The 19349-nt window shown below is 36.7% G+C and overlaps 1 protein-coding gene across 1 annotated transcript; it reads right to left on the bottom strand.

Annotated features, from left to right (window-relative positions):
- Positions 1 to 15894: 15894 nt before the first annotated feature.
- Positions 15895 to 17643, bottom strand: LOC311096738 (galanin receptor 2a). Its single transcript, XM_084136064.1, has one exon. It carries the CDS (start codon positions 17626 to 17628, stop codon positions 16336 to 16338), a length of 1293 nt encoding a protein of 430 aa, XP_083992190.1. The 5' UTR covers positions 17629 to 17643; the 3' UTR covers positions 15895 to 16335.
- Positions 17644 to 19349: the final 1706 nt, after the last annotated feature.

Below are 19349 nucleotides of genomic sequence, written 5' to 3'. Positions count from 1 at the left end.
AATAAATACGTAGAATGGCCATTAGCACGACAGAGAAGTTTTGAAAGGGGCGGGGCTAATATACGTCTTGAATGATCAAAATAATAATTATTTTAATTTGACTAATTTAAATGCTTATTTTAATTCTATGTCAATGCACAATTTCTCAGTGTCATTATGGAGGTGTAAAATATTGTCCATACTGCTGCTGAAATAGATCCCTGACAACGTTGTCACGTGGTAACTAATACTTTTCTCGGCGCTGATCTTGATGGACCAATCACAACCGTTTGTGATTACAAGAAATATATTTTTTAAATCGTCCTATATCGAACGATGGGGTGAATTTTAATGTTTAATGCTTTAATTTTTTACATCAAAATCTTTGAAAATTAAATAATTAAATAATTGTAGGTTTTAGTGTGCAAAACAAGACCTGAGATTTGAATGCGTCTCAATGAAGCAATCGGTGATTTGGGCCTCGCTCCTAGCGAGCACAGTTGTTGTGTTTCCTCTAACTTATACAACCCAGTGGGGCAGACCGCAACCGCAACATATCCCGTAACGACAGTGACTCATGATATTACAGGAAACACAATGTCATAGCAAATGTTTAATATGTAATTACCTTTAGAGATTGTTTAATTCCTACGTAATATTATTAATAGGCCTATGTATTAATGTAGACCTGGACACAGTCACCTTCAATATTCAGTATTGCCAGAATTTACTGAAAATAAGGTTCAAATAAACCCAAAATATATTAATGTTGTTTCTCCCCCAAAATAGGCTGAAAACACATTAATGCATGTAGGCTTAATGTTGTGACTTGAATAAATAAATATGTATAAGCCTATATATATTCCTTGATGAAAAAAAAAAATTCACTTGCAAAACACAACCACTAGAGGACAGATCACAAACACAAATTTCTGCAACACATCACACAAGTATAGGCCTATCTTTGGTGTCTCCGTCAGTCATACAGTAACAAGCCTCTTACCTCTCACGCTAATTCACTACATTTATTTAGGCCTATTTATTTATTGTTAGATTAGACACTTTTTTTATTTCATTTGGTCTCTTCTTGAGAAATTGCTCTGTTATATGAAACAGAGGAAATTGTTTTCTGTTTGCTGGTTGATTGTTGAAAGATTTATATTTTGGCATTTAGTCTTTGAATGCTTATCTTCTGAAGATGACCAAATTTAGAATAATAATAACTTGAGGCAGTGGTTGGCCAGTGCCAAAAAGCATACTCTGTGAATGATGTGAAAAGCAAGAATATTGTTTAGCCTGCTCTCCATACACCACGCCAGAGAATCATTCAACAGTAAATCAAGACAAACGACAACAAAACAGATGGTTCCACTAAATTAAATGTCATGGAAAAATAAAAATGTTTGTTTTTATAATCTGGTGCGGCACTTTACTTGAAAAGTGAATATCAAGGGAGATATTAGCGTAAAAATGGCTGTCACGCCCGTGTGTAAAGAGTTGTACATTTTGTACCAGCATTTTTTTAATAGAAATTGATGTAAAGGTAGCCTATGTTACATTGCTTCAGCTATGAATATTTAAGTATGCTGTCAATAGATGCTTTTTATGTTTTTATTAAATGGCCCTTTTAGCTATAGTCTCTTTGCCAGAAGCTTGAATTTTTGTCCACTTTCCCAAACTGCAATAATTATCATGAAATTGCAGCTGGCGTTCACTGACTCATTAAATGTATGTGTCATCATAGTTCACACAAAGTTTTGCAATCAGAGACAAGGCTGTTTAACAAGCTGTAAAAGACAAATTGTCCTTTTTGAAGAAGTCCATCATATGCACAAATCCTGCTGATGTCAAAGATATATTATAATATATCATATTACGGCAGATGGAAATTATCCTTTCAGAAAGCACAGTGAGTAATCTGCATTTTCCCAAGCTGAGGAATATTTGTGTGAGCTTTGGCACTGCGGTTCAGATCCTGTCACTAAGGTTTTAGAAGTTCTTTTATATTATTTTCAGACTGTATTGAATGGGGCCATCTGGCCAATCAGTGCAGAGTATATATCGCGGAAAGGAGGGATTAATTGAGAGACCGAACTGACAAGTCGTTTGATAATCACTGAAAAATGTGGTGATGTGCAATGTACATTATGAGAAAATGAAAGTGTTTTTTGACCTTTGATGCATGCAAATCTGTAGAAGGAGACCTCCAAAACAAAATTAGGAACCTTTAAAATAGCATAATGGGGCACTTTATTAAAGATGAGTAGGGTAGACTGTGTACAGTTGAGACACTTTTTGAGTTTTGATTTTTCACACAAAAATACATACGGAAAAGAATTGAATTTTCACATGAAATGCCACATGACATTACATTAGCATGTAGACTAATATATTATCAATCAATAATACCCATAAGTAGTTTACATTTTCCACAATTAGCGAATAAAAATAAGGTGCTTTTTGTGTCAACTCTGTCTCAACTGTACCTATGTACGGACAGTTGAGACAGTACTATGGTACAGTTGAGACACCCATTTTTAATGAGGGAAATGTAACTAAATGTTCATTGCAAATATAATAAAAAAAGACTAATGAAGAGATGAAGCTCTTTTCTTTTTTTTCACATATCGGGCCAGTGAAGCAACAGGAATCTTGAACTTCTCAGCTACCTTCCTAATTGATATGCCCTCATCTACAACTTTTGCGGCCCTCTCTAAATGGTATCCTGGCATTCCCTATTTGTTGTCCTAGCTCTCATGCGGGGCATCCTGCACAAGAATAAGATAAACATAAACAAAAAGTCCACATGCACTACATAAACAGCATAGCTTACACACACACACTCACACACACATTAAATGAATTCTTTAAAAATTAAATGTTCTTTAAATTAATTATGTGACCACACATCTTAAAAGGGTGTATCAACTGTACCCGTTTTACCACCTTGTCTATTTGACAACTTGCTAGGTTATCTTTCTAACATGCATGTTAGAAAAATATATTCATTAATAACATACAGTTAAATATAATAAATATGAAATTGTATTTTTAATTGCGTCCTATGCTAGCCAATTATGACGTTTAACCTGTTATCATAACACTGAACAAATAAACAGCGTGTTTTGTAATATAACTCTATTGGGGTGCGGTTGAGACACTAGTGTCTCAACTATCCCCCGCTGGCCACTTCGCACATTTCTCTAGATTTTGCATTGAGCTTGCATGACTCATTACCATGAAATATGCCAATTTTTAGGGCACAGAATAACGTTTGTAATGGTACCAGTTACGTTTAACAGTCACATAAGGATAATAAGTTATTCATAGTTGAGTGCGCAAAAAACGATGCAAGCCTTCCCTTAGAAAAAAAACTTTTGCAGATATCTTCTGATCTGAGACGCGTCAAGTCTTCAGATTTTGCAGGATAAAAGAGGACACTAATACGCATGTGCACAGCAAAAATCACAACTTGTGCATGCTGCGCGCGCAAGTTATTTAAGGTGTCTCAACTGTATACCTATGTCTCAACTGTACACAGTCTACCCTACTAATGGGTAATAATGGGTGTTTACGGGTATATTAATGGGTGTTTTTAATTTGCAGTGCTTCTGCAAATTCATACGTCCAACTAGGGCTGGGTAAAAAATATCGATTTCTCGATTTTAATCGATTCTCATTTTTACGAAACGATATCGATTCTTAAATCCCAAGAATCGATTAGTCATCCTGTTTTCAGTTGATGAATGAATGGAACATTGTTGCGCGCATCCCATCCAATAAATCACAATAATCTTTGTGCTTTGTTATTATTGATATAAAACGAAGTCTCAGATTTCAAATTACGTCCATGTTCTTACGAAATTCAAAAACATAATTACCGTTTTGTCGCTGTGGCGTGAGATCGCTCTGGCGCAGCTCTAGAGCAGCAGCAGCGCAGAGCGCACATTCCTTCTCTTCCGCCTTAATAATATCAGTTACAGCGCGAAATAAACATGAATGAGCATCTGAAAGTGTGTTAAAAGATAGAGTACAACTTATCGAAGTCCGTATCATGTCACATGGAATCGCTCAATCAGTGTTTCAACCGTGGAAAGACGTTAGTAAACAAATGTAACGTCACATTTACCTCAGAAAAAAATATCCAGTGACCATAAACTCGTTAACGTTAGTCAGCTAGAAAAATTAACTCTAGAGAGCAGCATTTTGTTAAATATATGCACCATATTACATATTCATTATAATTTTTTATGTTCTTCAAATGTTCTTATGTTCTTGCCACCATTTAAATTTTTATATAATTTCATATTATATATAACTTTATTATTATAAAAATAAATAAAAGTGTATTTTAAGTGTTTGTATACAAATCAGTTCATTTTTGCCTTCAATATTATAGTAGGCTAATGAAGCCTATAGGCTACAACTGACTCCCATAGTTTACAATAATAGTTAAGAGATTTGTTTTCCTTGAGAAAATTTGCAATGTATTGTACCTGATATCCAAAATAATCGATATTGAATCGAATCGAAATCGAATCGAATTGTAAGCTTGTGAATCGAAATCGAATCGAATTGTGAAATTTGTGTCAATACCCAGCCCTAGTCAACACCATTGCTGAGTATTTTCTCTTTAAAACTGCAGTGAACCAAAGAAGTTTTTCTGACGTGACAAAAAACCTTGTAACCAATCAGGTCAATGTGTGCTGGGGCTAATTTGCATATTAATAGAACCTCGTATATTAAATGAAGCAAGGGTGTAGTTACATTCAAGCTATTTTAAGGCATGAATACATTTTTTTTTTTCAAGGAAAAACGTTTAAATATGTAATTTTGGTAATCAAAGATGAGTTTTAAGGGATGAAATTAGGGGGACTTTAATATTTTACACTTAGGCCTATCTAATCACCTTTTTACAATTACATGTATGTAAAACATTATAAAACTTGAAGTCATTTTAAAAGTGAGAACAATTTGACAAAGAAGTATGGGTTTGTATCTACTACTCCAGGTAGGCAACCCTTACAGGTGTTTAAAATAAATTATCCTATCAACATCACTTACCTTCCTCAGATAGTGGCAATTGCACATCCAAAAAACAGTCCAGTGAGGCGATATATTACAGTGTGTAATATGTACATGTGTTATGGAGACTAGAGTTTTGGGAGTCTTTTCCCAGCTTGGCCAAGGCCCTGTGTGCCTGACAGCGGGATTAAAATGTCATTACATTGTCCACAGATGGGCAAAGACTTTCGAAACTGCAGCCTTGAGGATTTAGGAAATAAACCAGAGAAAGTGAAGCCTTCCATTGCCTCTTCTAAACGCATATATGGAATCACATGATTTTAAGGTAAAATTTCAGTGAAGTCTATCTTAATTGCTGTAACCAGCTAGCATTACTTTTAAATTTCAATCTGACTACTTTTGACTACATTTACATTTAATCATTTAGCAGACGCTTTTATCCAAAGCGACTTACAAATAAGGAGAGGAGAGCAATAGAAGCAATCAGACCAACAAGAGGGCAACGGTATATAAGTGCTGTAACAAGTCTCAGTCTTGCAGTACACATAGCAAGGTTACTATACTTACTATACTATTATACTATTTCTGTCACGATCCCCACACGGGAAGCAGGGAAGATCCAATTTGCAGTAAGTATATTTTATTAAGGGAAAATCCAAAAACAGTGGTCAAGTCCAGGCATGGGTCAAATACCAATATAGCAATCCAAACACAAGACAAGCAACAGACACTGAAGTGGCGTGATAAATACAAAGACTCCGTGACACATACTAAAACAGACAGGGTTATATACACAGGGAAATGACAATGCTAATGGGGAATAGGCTGAGTGCAATTATTAGTGACAAGGGACAGCTGAGTGCAATGAAGAAATAAGGATTGTGGGGAATGTAGTTCAGAATGTGACAGACACCATGGGGAAGGAGGACATCTAGTGGTGACCCAGGGAACACAAACCAGACACTGTGACAATTATACTATTATACTTTACTATGCTATAAGTGACTACTATTTCAAATTTTGAAAGTTTAGTTTTAGAAGACTGTACTTGCAGATAATATAATGTTAAAGTTGGCATGAAATCTTTTTTTCCCTATTGTGATATGGATACTTGAACGGAAACGGCTTCACAGACAAGAACATTTTTTTGTCCGGGACAAAAGATTTTGTCTTTCGGGAATTGATTGGGTCGTTGGATCGTTGCGGTTTGCTATTGGTCAATCTGATGTGAGTGACAGATTGTCCTGCCCTTGCACCAGTATCACTTAATCGGAGAAGAGATGAGGGAGGGGAAGATATTTTGAATAAAGAAAATAAAGTAAAAGCGCTGATTGTGTGTTTAACACACTTAAGTGGACTTTTAAAAGTGATAATGTCAAGTTAAAAAGTTCCAATGTTTTAATAATCTTTCATCATGCTTTAAAGTACACTTATTTTGATGTTTTTATTAAACTAAACATGTGAAGATTATAATTGTAACTGTATGTTATTTGATATTACATTTAATGTTAATATATTTTAAATGTACTACATTTCAATTTCATTATTACAAATGTGCAATTAAATAACATTTAAATGCATGACATACAAGATTGCATTCTACAAAGTAGAGTTAAATAAATAAATGTTTGTCAGTTGGCAGTACACTAATCATATTTCCAAAACAATAGAAGTGATTATAAATTACATATAAAGAACTAAAATCTAAATTGAATCTATATTTAAACAATACATTTGCATTTAATGGCAATCATGCAATCAAATGGCCAAGGACATTACATTCAGTTTGAATGTATAGTCTTTCAAAGTTACTTCCATAAGTACTATTTTTAAAAGTATGGTATTTTTCACAAGCGTATGCATACCTTTCAGGCAGAAGCAAACAGATTGACAGCTGAAATTGCTTCTGTATCTTAAGAAATGCTTCATGAGAGTTTAAAACAAGAAGTTTGCCCTCTGTTTAAAAAAATAATCATAAAATTTCATCTTAAGACTTTTTCAGCTGCAAGCCCCCAAAATGTGCCCCCAATAACCCACTCATCTTTACTCCTCTATTGCATTGATTGTAAATCCAGAATGCCAAATATAAGCAATATGCTGCAGAGAAACCACTTTACAAATTCAAATGTCTCTGACACTGGACCAAGACTGCAGCATTTGCAGCGCTGTTTAACATTCATCTTTTTCTGCTTCATTGAGGAGTCTGAGTAATTCATTTTTAGACTTGAAATATATATATGCTTTCATATCAGCTTCTCTCTTCTGAGACGAGGCAATGAACATTTATTGTCCTGGTTCTCTAAATGACCTGACACATTAAGAATCCTATTTGTTCATGTCTGTCCTAAAATTAGTACGCAGAAGAAATGATTGCACTGATGAAAGAATCATTCATTTGTACTTAAAAGCGTTTCAGTGGGAATAGAGCTCAGTATCTTTCTGGGAATTAATTTCTTGGCTAATATACAGTAAACTTTGTGAATTTGTGAAGTATAAAATGAAGTGAAGTATTCAGGTCAAAGATAAATCTAACTTGTAATATTCAGCAGGCAAATGCATAATAATCACTTTGAAACTGAATAAACATTGCACAAAATAATGATGCGCAATTATGTAAGTGTGCCTGATTTATACAATTAAATTCACATTTATATGCTAATCTACTCCTTTGTGTCATAAACCTCATTCTCCTGCTTCTGTGCAGCTCTTTGCAAATGATTCCAACTCTGTTATGGTTGATTACAGCTCTCAGGTTAAATTATTAAACTATGCACCTCTTATTTGACTAAATTCTTAATTATCATGATTAGATACCATTTCCAATTGTGATTGTTGTAATAAAGCTATGCAATTATCCTGGAACGATCGAGAAGATAGATGATAGAATAGAGAAAATGTGACTTTGGGAAAAGTTTGTTCAGGGACAGAGCAATTTGCATTCTGTTAGTGAATATTACTGTGGTATTGGAACAAATAAGCATTTGTTTGAAAACAAAAACCACCACCACATTTTTCTAAACACCTGTCTGTAACAATTAACTAACTAGATCCATGAAGTCACTGCATGCAAAATAAGAAGTTAAAGTTCCCATGTAGTCAATAATTGTATCCCTTAAAACTCATACTTGATCACAAACATATGTAAACATTTTTTTCCTGTGATTTTTTTTTATGCCTTAAAATAGCTTGAATGTAAATCTACACCCTTGCTTCATTTAGTATAAGCTGATCCATGAATATTCTAATTAGCCCCGCCTCCACTCACTCACACCAAGTCACAGATTCACTCTGCCAACTTACTGAGGTAAACGCTGCACAATAGTATCGCGCTTTACAACGTCAGACTCATAATGGTAATTAATATGATTAGCCTTTTGCTTGACTGTTATCAAACAGCTAATAATGTGTTGCTAATGTTACACAAACCATGTTCCCGTTCGCATCTCAGAGTCAGACAGCTGGCTTCTAACAATCATCAGAAACGCTCTGAACAATTCAGAATGTCAGTGGAGAAAGACATATAGGGCCCTATTTTAACGATCTGAAACGCAAGTATCAAGCGCGAAACGCAAGTAACTTTGTGGGCGGGTCTTGGGCGCTGTTGCTATTATACTGGCGGGATAAATGACTCTTGCGCCCGACGCAAATCTAAAATGGGTTGGTCTGAAGTAGCTTCATTATTCATAGGTGTGGTTTGGGCGTAACATGAAATAAACCAATCAGAGCGCCATCTCACATTCCCTTTAAGAGCAGGCGCGCTTGTTCCATGGCGGATTGCTATTATAACCGCGGATTTGCCAGGCGCACGCCAGGAACGGTTCACAGCCGAGGAGACCGACGTTCTCGTCAGGGCCGTAAAACACAGAGAAGTGACATTGTATGGGGATGGGAGAAACCCACCCAAATTAGATTCCATTAAACAGGCGTATAATAATTTGGGTAAATGTGTAAGCTAGATTTATGCCTATTTTTTTCACATCTTCATGGACACAACAATGATTTCCCTCGTGTTAATATTTTTCCTTGTAATAATGTATGGTTTTCTAAAAATGAAAACTGCTGCGTCTGTGTGTAGATGAGAGAAGCAAAGTGAATGTGCGTTGTGCACACGCTACACTGATTACGGCCAAGCATGCGCCCTTAAAATAGCATCTGAATAACATGCGCAACGCGACACTGACTTTAAACTAGGTTTTTCCTGGTCAGTGGCGGAATTGTTTTCTGAAACTGCAAAATAGCACCAGGGAACGTTTGCGCCGGAACACGCCTCCTCTTTGCGCTGAACCGCCCCCGGGAGCGCAAGTTCATTTCCTAATTTACCGACGTGCGTCTGTGGAGGGAAAAGTCCTCTGTGCGCGGGTGCAAAATAGGAATGATACATGCGTCAGTGTACAAAGTCAATTGCGCTGGGTGCAAGATAGGGTCCAAAGTTCATCGTAAGTTATAACATCGTAATATACACCCGCTATATTGCTAAATCTACCCAATTTTTTATATCAACTGAAAAATATACCGGGATAACTTGGCTTCTCGTGACTCCCCTGCTAGTTCGCTGTTAAAGCCCGCCAGCACGGTAACGTGATTGGTTACATGGTAGTTTGTGATGTCAGAAACACCAGCGATTTCAAACCGTGTTTTTGAGACTGTCTTTAGTTCACCGCATTTTTGAAGAGAAAATACTCAGCAATGGTGTTGACTGAATTTGCACATGGTTTGTCTTAAAGCATATTAAAAACACCACATAGACATAAAACAACATTAAAAGCTTGATTTTCTCCATAGGGGGATTTTAACAATTAATCATGTTTTTTGCTAAAAATCTGCTACAAATGGCAGATTTTTAGCTAATGAGAATCCCAGAAATTTTCATGGATATTTGAAGATGCAAGACTTGTTTAAGGTCATTAAATCAACAATTCATGAAATTGTTAAATATGTGAAAGGATATTATTTAGAGTAAAAAGCCCATTGTTGTTGGGCTGTTAAAGGGCTGCTTATTTCTCTTCACAAAAATTGTTTTTGTCAGACAAATTTCAAAAAATAAAAATACATTTGATTGATTATTGACCTCAGGTATCTTTTCCTAATGGTGTTTCCTTTAGAGTTGTTATAATTAAGGATTTCTTAAATTGGGGTTCATGAAGGAACTGCAGGGGGTTCATGAGTTGAAGAAAGGGTTATAATCAATTATATCCAACATAAAATTAAAATACATAATTGGGGCTGCACGATAATTGCAATTTAGCTTAGTGGTATGTAATATGGACTGAGACACTATAAAAAGAGGTTTGTGGTACTACATATTAATAACATACTACATATTTATAAAAGTTGGCCTTCAGCTGGTCAGTTGCTATTATTCTTAAATGACAGAAGAAATAATAAGGGTCAGTAGTTTCAAAGGACCTTTGAAAAGAACCCATTGTGTGGACTGACACATTAAATTAGACTCAGCAGCCGGTCTTAAGAGATACGAGGTAGGAAGCCCATTTCTGGTTTCACAGATGGATAGCTTTAGATGTCAAGATGAGAGAGAGTGTGTGACTGCAGCAAAAGTCTGATGAGGAAGCAAACTATAATTTATTGAGTGTGCTCACAAGTGTCTCTTCCATCCTCAGAATGTGGCAGTAAAGAACAACCGCACTGAATAACAAAAAGACTCAGGATAATGCAGGACATTTCAGATTATTTAAAGACTGTAAAGAGTGTAAAGAGTAGCCTACCTGAAAACCATACTTAAGAAAAACTACAGATACCTTACAGCGAAAATGACTCATGCCAAAAGAACTTCAGTAAAAGTCTTAGAATATCAGAATTAAACAGTACTTAAAGGCCCACTGAAGTGCCTTGGAACGGGCAGCATTATTCAATGTGTTGAGGTCATTTCCACTGAAACAGGAAAATTGCCAATAGCGTTTCGTTTCACAGCTCAGCCAGAGCCGTTGAGCTCAATAAAGCCACAGCACACTCCTAATCTATAACCGTTTCTCCTCCTCCTTTAAAATATAGCATTCTGTGGAGAAGTCAAATGGGTCCGATATGTGGTCTGCTATCATGTCTCTGGACCGGAGCAGACTGTTTGGGCATTGCAGCGGTTCGTGTGAAACCAGACTTCATTCACCCCAGTGGAAAGCATATTTACACTGTCTGAATCGTTCCCTACCCCCTATATAGTGCACTATGTGGCATTCATCATGTAGAAAACAGTAAATGTGTGAACAAGTGACCAATTTTACCTGCAGCTTCAGCGTCTAATGTAGGGGGCGGGACTCTTTAGATTCTAAAGAGCATTTGATTGGACAGAAAATCTAATGAGAAGCTGAAGTGCAGAGTGATCCATATTGGTGGAAGTGAGAGACTGTATGTTTTGAATGTTTATATCTTCTAAATGAGAATTTTTTCATTGTTTTGGAGCACATTAGGTTATAGATAACAGCAAGCTATAACATATTTATACTAAAAGCCAAAAAAATCAGTTTTTGATTTCATGGGGACTTTAAGTAGCCTATTCTACTCATCCTGAATAGGCTCAAAGATGCACTAGTCCTGAACACAGAGACATGCCAGTGAAAAGTGAAACAGTTGATTTGTGAGGAGAGCAATCACATGTTTATTTTCTAAAATTAAAAAGGTCAAAACAACAGCCTTTTAAAGGTCAACAAACACTCAAGTCTCGGTTAAGTTCGAGGGCTCAAAAAGGGCAAAGCTAACCAATATCCATCAAAAACATCTCTTCAAGTGTCAATATAACGAATAATTATAATAATGTTAAAGCTGCAGTCCGTAACTTTTTTGGGTTAAAATTATCCAAAATAAATTTTTGAGCAAGTACATAACCAGGCAGTGTACAAAACTATCTGCTTGCCTTATCTCAATTCAAAACGGTAAGCTTGTAATAATGTTTTTAATTCCAGTGGGACTGGTGGATTTCTGTGGGAAATTCAAGCATGTCTTTGCGTCATTACATCACTACGTCACATCTGTACACATAAAGAAGAGTCTCGGCTAGTAGGCTATGTTGCGTGTGAGGATGTTGGAGGTGGAGATTTATAGCCTTTTCTCACAGCACTTGATATAATTAAACTTATCAATTTGATGGCGGATCCAGAAAGGTTCAAACGACAATCACCAGTGACAACTGGAGATTCACCCGTTGTAAAATGCAAACGACTTCGGAGTGGCTACAGAAAAAAAGAGCCGGGCCCATGCGAAAACAAGGGCATTAAATGTAGTCACGCAGTGCTGATGTTGTTAACATTAACAATTTAAGAACAAAATATAATTAAGCGATAAGTGATCGTTAGATTTAATCAGCGCGATTTACTGCAATCCGTTTTTCCCTTAGTTGGTCAGAACAAAAGTGGATGTAACTTACTTGTTCAGATGACATTTTCCGGTGAAAATTCTTATGTTGGTCATATTTCCCAAAAGTAGAATCTGTGACTCCGAATGACAGTATCCACATCGGCGCGGCGACTGACAGCCGTACATTCTCCTCAAAACATTGGATTCAACCGCGCTGTGCCGTGTCGAGGAACAACCCACGTAAAGTTGATAATTCTGCGAATAACTGCAGTTGCAGATTTTGAACAGAGATGGCGACAAAGAGGAAACATACGGACTGCAGCTTTAAAGGAACACGCCGACTTTTTGGGACTTTAGCTTATTCACTGTATCCCCCAGAGTTAAATAAGTCCATACATACCCTTTTCATCTCCGTGCGTGCCGTAACTCTGTCTGACACACCCACCGCTAGCCTAGCTTAGCACAAAGACTGGAGGTAAATGGCTCCAGCTAGCATACTGCTCTCAATAAGTGACAAAATAACACCAACATTTTCCTATTTACATGTTGTGATTTGTATAGTCACAGCGTGTACAAATAACAAGGTCACATGAGACACAGCCATCTTCTAACCGTATACATGTAACTATATTCTCAGAAGGCGAAGCACTGCTACTTGGGGGGAGTGATTTGCTCGCAGCACCTGAGAAACCCCGTGAGGAGCAGAGAGTTCGCTCAGAGTTGGAGTAAATCACACCGCCCAAGTAGCAGTGCTTCGCCTTCTGAGAACAGAGTTCCCAGTATGTATATGGTTAGAAGATGGCTGTGTCTCATGTGACCTTGTTATTTGTACACGCTGTGACTATACAAATAAGAAAATGTTGGCGTTATTTTGTCTCTTATTGGGAGCAGTATGCTAGCTGGAGCCGTTTACCTCCAGTATTTGTGCTAAGCTAGGCTAGCGATGGGTGTGTCAGACAGAGTTATGGCACACTCGGAGATGAAAAGGGTATGCATGAACTTATCTAACTCTGGGGGATATGGTGAATAAGCTAAAGTCCTAAAAAGTTGGCGTGTTCCTTTAAGTAAAATGAAATAGTCAAAGCCTACTTGCACTGGATGTGCTGGTTTCGGCTGCAGCCATGTCCTCATCTCAGATATGTGAACACCTGCGATTCACAACTACCTAATGCACTTGCATTCATATAAAGTAGACTTGTTGACAAGTTTGGGTGAGTTTGGTCAAAAATGCACAAGATATAGTACCTGCCTTCAATGCCCTGTAGATGGCGATATCGCTTCTTTCTTAGCAGAAATAAACTGCTGCAGAAAAAGTTAGATGCCATGCAAAATGTAATGACCAATTAGCCTACTTTTACCTACAGCCTACTTTTAGCTTACATTAGCCTACTCATCACAATTGTATTGGAGTAAAGAGTATATAGTTATTCAAAAATGTAGTTAAGTAAAGAGTAAAAGTGTCTAATATTTTTTATACTCAAACTAGCCAAAAAGATACTTATGTTCAGTAACTAATTACATTTACTCCAATACTTTACAGCTCTTCTTCCTTGGATATTTTATACAAATGTGACTGCTATCTATAGGATAGTCTATAATTGTAGGTTTTAAAGGAAGCGGTTAATTAACCTAAACACAATCCACATTTTTATCAATCGATTTTTTTTACAGTAACTGTGCCTGAAATGAAAAGGTAAGATTGCTACTTAACATATAGATTACTTTGAGGACCGATTGTCTTCCGGGCTTTGTTATATAGGTTCATGAGGTGTGAATTATTAAGCTTCAGTAACCTACGTTCCTTTTTCTTTGAAACAGGTCTGGATTGTTGAAAGCACTAGCTCTTTGAGGCACTACATCCATTATAGCACTCGTTTATTTTGAATGACTGATGGGAGCCCATTTGTGCTAGACATTCAGTTTAAATCAATGTAATCATAGGACACTTTTGAGATCTTTTAGAGCAAAGTAGAGGTCTTAGTGCCTCTATTTCCACCGCCTATAAACGGTGAAAAATGTAAATAATGATAATGATTCAGGGCTATTCAGCACTCGTGTAAGAGAAAAAAGCTGTAATATATTTGCAAAAACTGATCGTTTTTTTTTCTTGCTGTGCTTCAAACGAAAAGATTTCAATTGCTTTATCAATCATGAAACAACACATTATTCAAATGCAATGTTTTTACATTTAAACTGAATTTTTCTATTTTGCAAGGCAGAGATATCAAGAGAGAGACTATTATATTTCTCCTATTGATGTATGTGTATTTTAAGCTTAAAAGACCCAATATTATCCTGGCAACACCATCGTTTTACTGTTTAATTGAAAATTAAATGCTAAGTTTTGTCTCGAAAACAACAAAATGGGTTGAATGACAAGGCTTATTCAGGTATTTAAAACACCTAAAGTGATGCTTATGTCACATTTACAACAATCAGCGCTCATATGTTCTGATCTATTGATGTATCGTGCTTGGATTCATTTAAGCAAATCATGCACAGTCAGTGTTCAGTTAATGATGCAAAGCTGTCTTAATAATTATTTCTGAATATAGCCAGCATGCTTGCACAGAAGATCACATCTTCATGCACAGAAAATCTGTTGCGCTTGAGGATAATCTTAAAATGCCATTGGTCCTGATTAATGCAAAATTAATTCCATTGCACAGAAAATTAAAGAGATCTGTTTGTCAAAATTACTGGGTTATTATTCACTGTCTGTGCTCCATCTTAGTGGCAACAAATTATCATTAACTGTATATTAGTCACACAGAAGAGGGTAATTACCTAAATCCATTACTCTCCGACAGATTTTGCATATGTGATGGCAAACACTGAAACAACATCATTATGGTTCATTTTAGATTTCTAATTTGTCACTGATAAAGGTTCCAAAAGGTTTTTTCACAGTGATACCATAGAAGAATCATTTTTGGTTCCACAAATAACCTTTCAGTGCAGTTCCTATAAAAAGAATAATTTTTTATTAGATTTTAGAATATTTTAAAGAACATTTTTAACTGCAACCCAGCTAACAAAAAATGTCCTAAGAAAGTTTTGCTGAGGTTCCCATTACGTTTGAACATTACTCTGAACGTTTTCTAAATGTTTGGGGGGAAAAATTATACAAATGTTAAGGAAACATTACATTTTATCATTCTGCAGACATTATGGGAATGTTACTTTTGAAAAAATGAATTTTTGTGCTAACGTTTTGAGAACATTATTAAACACCAGATAACTTTGAACGAACGTTCCAGTAATGTTACTGAAAAAAAGTGCCAAACTAATGAGAATGCTCTCTGTTAGCTGGGGAAAACGCAATGGTGAACTGGAATGACACCATGGATCTACAATAGATGCTAGTAAAGAACCTTTATTTTTAAGTGTGTTGAACTGTTCTGCCCACCAAATATAGGAGCTTCAGAAAGATGAAATGTGGTGCAGTGATCAAAATGTATAACAGTAGGAATATTTATGTGATCTTTAGATTTCTGGTGGGGAGGAGCTGGTGGAATAACAGACAACCACACGACAGGGCTAAAGCCCCTCAGCGGTACCATTAATCCTGCTTGAGCCACACATTCTGGGTTTGCAATTTTCCATATTGACTAAATTCAGAACAAATCTGGTATTCGTTTATTTAACACAAAATAATTACAAAAGAAAACGACAAAACAGCCAAGATAGATAAAGCCTATAATTCACAGTAACACTTTATAATAACTTTGATTAATAACTGTTATTACTCCTTTTTTAGCTAGACTTTTTACTCAAATTGTAATGCTGAAAAAGTATTTAAATAATGCAAATAATAAATAGTATGTTCATTAGGTATCAGACTTTTGTTCGCTATTCAAACAGTAAGAAAAGCAAAGAAACTTAAAACATATTGAAATGTAGGCCAACGTGAACTACTTTATTATGCGCATGATGTTTGTTAATGATGTATCAATGAAAGTTATTATAAAGCGTCACCCTTTTCACATTTCCATGATTGTTTCAAGTCTGTCTGTAGTAAGCTAGTTAAATACTCTCACACACAGTCGTTGCAGACACGCTTTTACTTCTGGTCAGTCTGAAAACAGTGTAGCTCCTTGTCTCTGAAGAAAATCTCCCAGACGAGCCAGAGTTGCGCTGCTGGATTTTAGAGGCAGAATTTCTTATTGAAGACCTATTGGTCAAACTCATGACCGATGAAATCTTCTCTCTGTAGCTCTCTCTGAACCTTTTGGCCGATCTGTACAAGTTTCCGATGAAGCAGTAGCAAAGAGGGTTGAGGGATGAGTTGGTGAGACCCAGCCATTGCGCAAAGGGTCTGCTCTGGAGAATCCAATGATGTTCAACGTTGCTCATCTCGTCGTTTCGATCAGGAGAGCTGGGAATGTTGGAGTCGATCCAGATGTCCACGGCATAAAGCGGCAGCCAGGAGAAAGTGAACAGCAACACGAGCGCAAAGACCATTTTGGCGATCCTCTTGCGCGTTTTCAGGCGCGAACTCGAAGAGGTTTGCGCGAGCTGGCTGGGATCTGATATTGATGATGTGCCTCCTCTACTCAATTTCCAACCGGTCAAAAAGCAAATGACCAGGTTAAAGACCACCGGGAATCCATACAACGCGCAGAAGAGCAAAAAGTTGTAACCCTGGCGGAGTTTGATTTTAGACCAGCTCTCCACGCACACAGTCACTGTATGCAGTCCGTCTAGTAGGGAAAGCGTCTTAGTCGTGTTCATGAAAAACAACGGCAAACACAGGGCAGAAGATACGATCCACACCACAGCTATCATGCATATCATTCTGCTGGTCGTAAAGAAAGATCTGGCGTGCAGGGGACTGTGGACGCTGTAGTATCTGTTCAAACTGATCGCGGCCAGACTCAGAACACTGGCAGAGACTGATACCGCTTGAACGAACGGCACAGCTCGACACAGAAACTCTCCAAACACCCAGGCGTTGTACACCTGAAGTCCTAAGTTAACCGGCATGCAGACGCACACCACCATCATGTCGCACACCGCCAAGTTGACCAGGAGTCTCCTGGTGGCTGACGCTCCAGACAAGCGGTTCCTCCGGCGCGTCAGGACCCACAGAGCCATTATATTCCCCACCAGTCCGGTCACGAATGATAGCACATACATCACCATTAAAACTATAGTGTCCGGCTCGTGTCCCGCAAACAGAAAGTCGATGGAGAAAGGCGTCAAATCATGGGTAGTCCAGTTCTTCTGGAGATGCCCCCAAAGAGAAAAGTTGTTAGGGAACAAGCGTCCGAATGTGCTGTAAATGCTCGAGGAGTTCATGTTTCCTCTGTGTGCCATTTCATCTGACCATCCGCTTATTGAGGATCTCCATAACGCCCCCACCCCTCAGGAATATGATAAAAGAGCAATGATTCACCAAAGGAAATATCTATCTATCTATCTATCTATCTATCTATCTATCTATCTATCTATCTATCTATCTATCTACTGAATGTAGGCCATAGCTACCTTATGCATACCTTAAATAAGCCACATGCTATTGTCTAGATGTGATATGTAGATTCATATTTTAAAGTATAAATTACATATTAATATTAGAGAAGTGCAACTAACTGGGTCTGTCAGCAGTGTCATGTCTCTCTATCTAAATACAATGAGATATGAAATAAAATGTTTTTTATAATTCTAAATATGCCCAAAATATTATTTGTGGATAAGAGTACATAAAAACAATACAAGTAAATGAAAAGCCCTTATTTAGCTAATAAATAATAAATGAAACGTTTTTATGTGTGATGCTGTTTCACACATTTAAAGGCAAATAGCCGCCATACAGGAAGAATTATGGGAACACACACAAAAAATCTCTCTCGCTTTCTCTTTCTCACATCTGACAGTTACTAACCAAATGTAGAGATGTATGATAAACAAGATCATGAAGATGTATTTTCAGTCATGAACACATATTCCAGACATCATACCAATCCTGACTGAAATGTTTTCAGATTCACTCACTGAAAGCAGTTCTATTTCTATTTACTATATTTACTTTACAGTTCTATTTATTATATATCAGTTCAATCAAATGCTTGTCACTTTTTTACAGTGATTTTGCAGGTACGATAGTTGCAGCACATTTATAATGTTAAAACGTTATAAAATTATTATTTCCGTCTATAATATCTGATTGCATTAGTCATGTTCGAAGCTGTTGCTATATACAGCCACATGTAGAGGCTAATGAGCTATTTCACTTGGCAGAAGAATCGTTCATTATGAATTAATGTAATTATCTTTTCAACATTTGTGTCTTATCTTATTGCTGTTGCCACCATTTATAAAAGCAATAAGCCACTCGAGGCCACCTTACATGTTTTCTCAAAGAAATTTGTTATTGTGTTTTTATGCCTCTTATTACATTTTATATATGATACTTTGAATGGATGATAAAATGAATGAACATTTGCCTTAATTGCCTTTGCTATGTTAATATTTATGAACAAAAAAGCATTATTTCTTCACACACCTCAAAACTAACACATTGTGTTCCAATCTACGAAGCAGCAGTGATGAACAGACTTACATAACAGGCCTGCTGTCAAAGTGTTTTTATTCACTTATTCACATCACTGACATGTCAGCTTCAGCCTACAACATGACTAATTTGAGAACTAATAATGATTTGTTCATTATATCAGACACTAAAAGACCATTTCTTGAGTAAGGTGGGAAGGCACATGATGTGATTTGAGCGTCACTGTCTGGCAAACAGATTCATCTTACGATTTCCATCACATCACACATGATGGAACAAATTGATTTCGCCCACACTTTTATTACTTTCCCTGCATAATAAAGCAATGCCCGAGCTAAATGCACTGCAGTGGTATAGTTTGTCCTCCACTCAATAAACTCACTGCATTTAATGGTGACAGTGATGATCTTTTGCTATCTGCTAAAGTGTCATCCTTCATAAATAATGTTTTTATCTCTCCTTTCCACTGCCTAAATGACATGTTAAATGTTAATTATTATGCAAATTTCATATTTAACTGATG

This window comes from Abramis brama (genome assembly GCF_963993115.1).
Source record: "Abramis brama genome assembly, chromosome: 14".
NCBI lineage: Eukaryota > Metazoa > Chordata > Actinopteri > Cypriniformes > Leuciscidae > Abramis > Abramis brama.
Note: the sequence above shows the minus strand (reverse complement) of the source record. Positions and strands in the feature narration are given on the sequence as shown.

What these genes read in the sequence shown, in the direction of transcription:
- LOC311096738 (XM_084136064.1), bottom strand. Translation starts at nt 17,628, where the DNA reads ATGGCACACAGAGGAAACATGAACTCCTCGAGCATTTACAGCACATTC.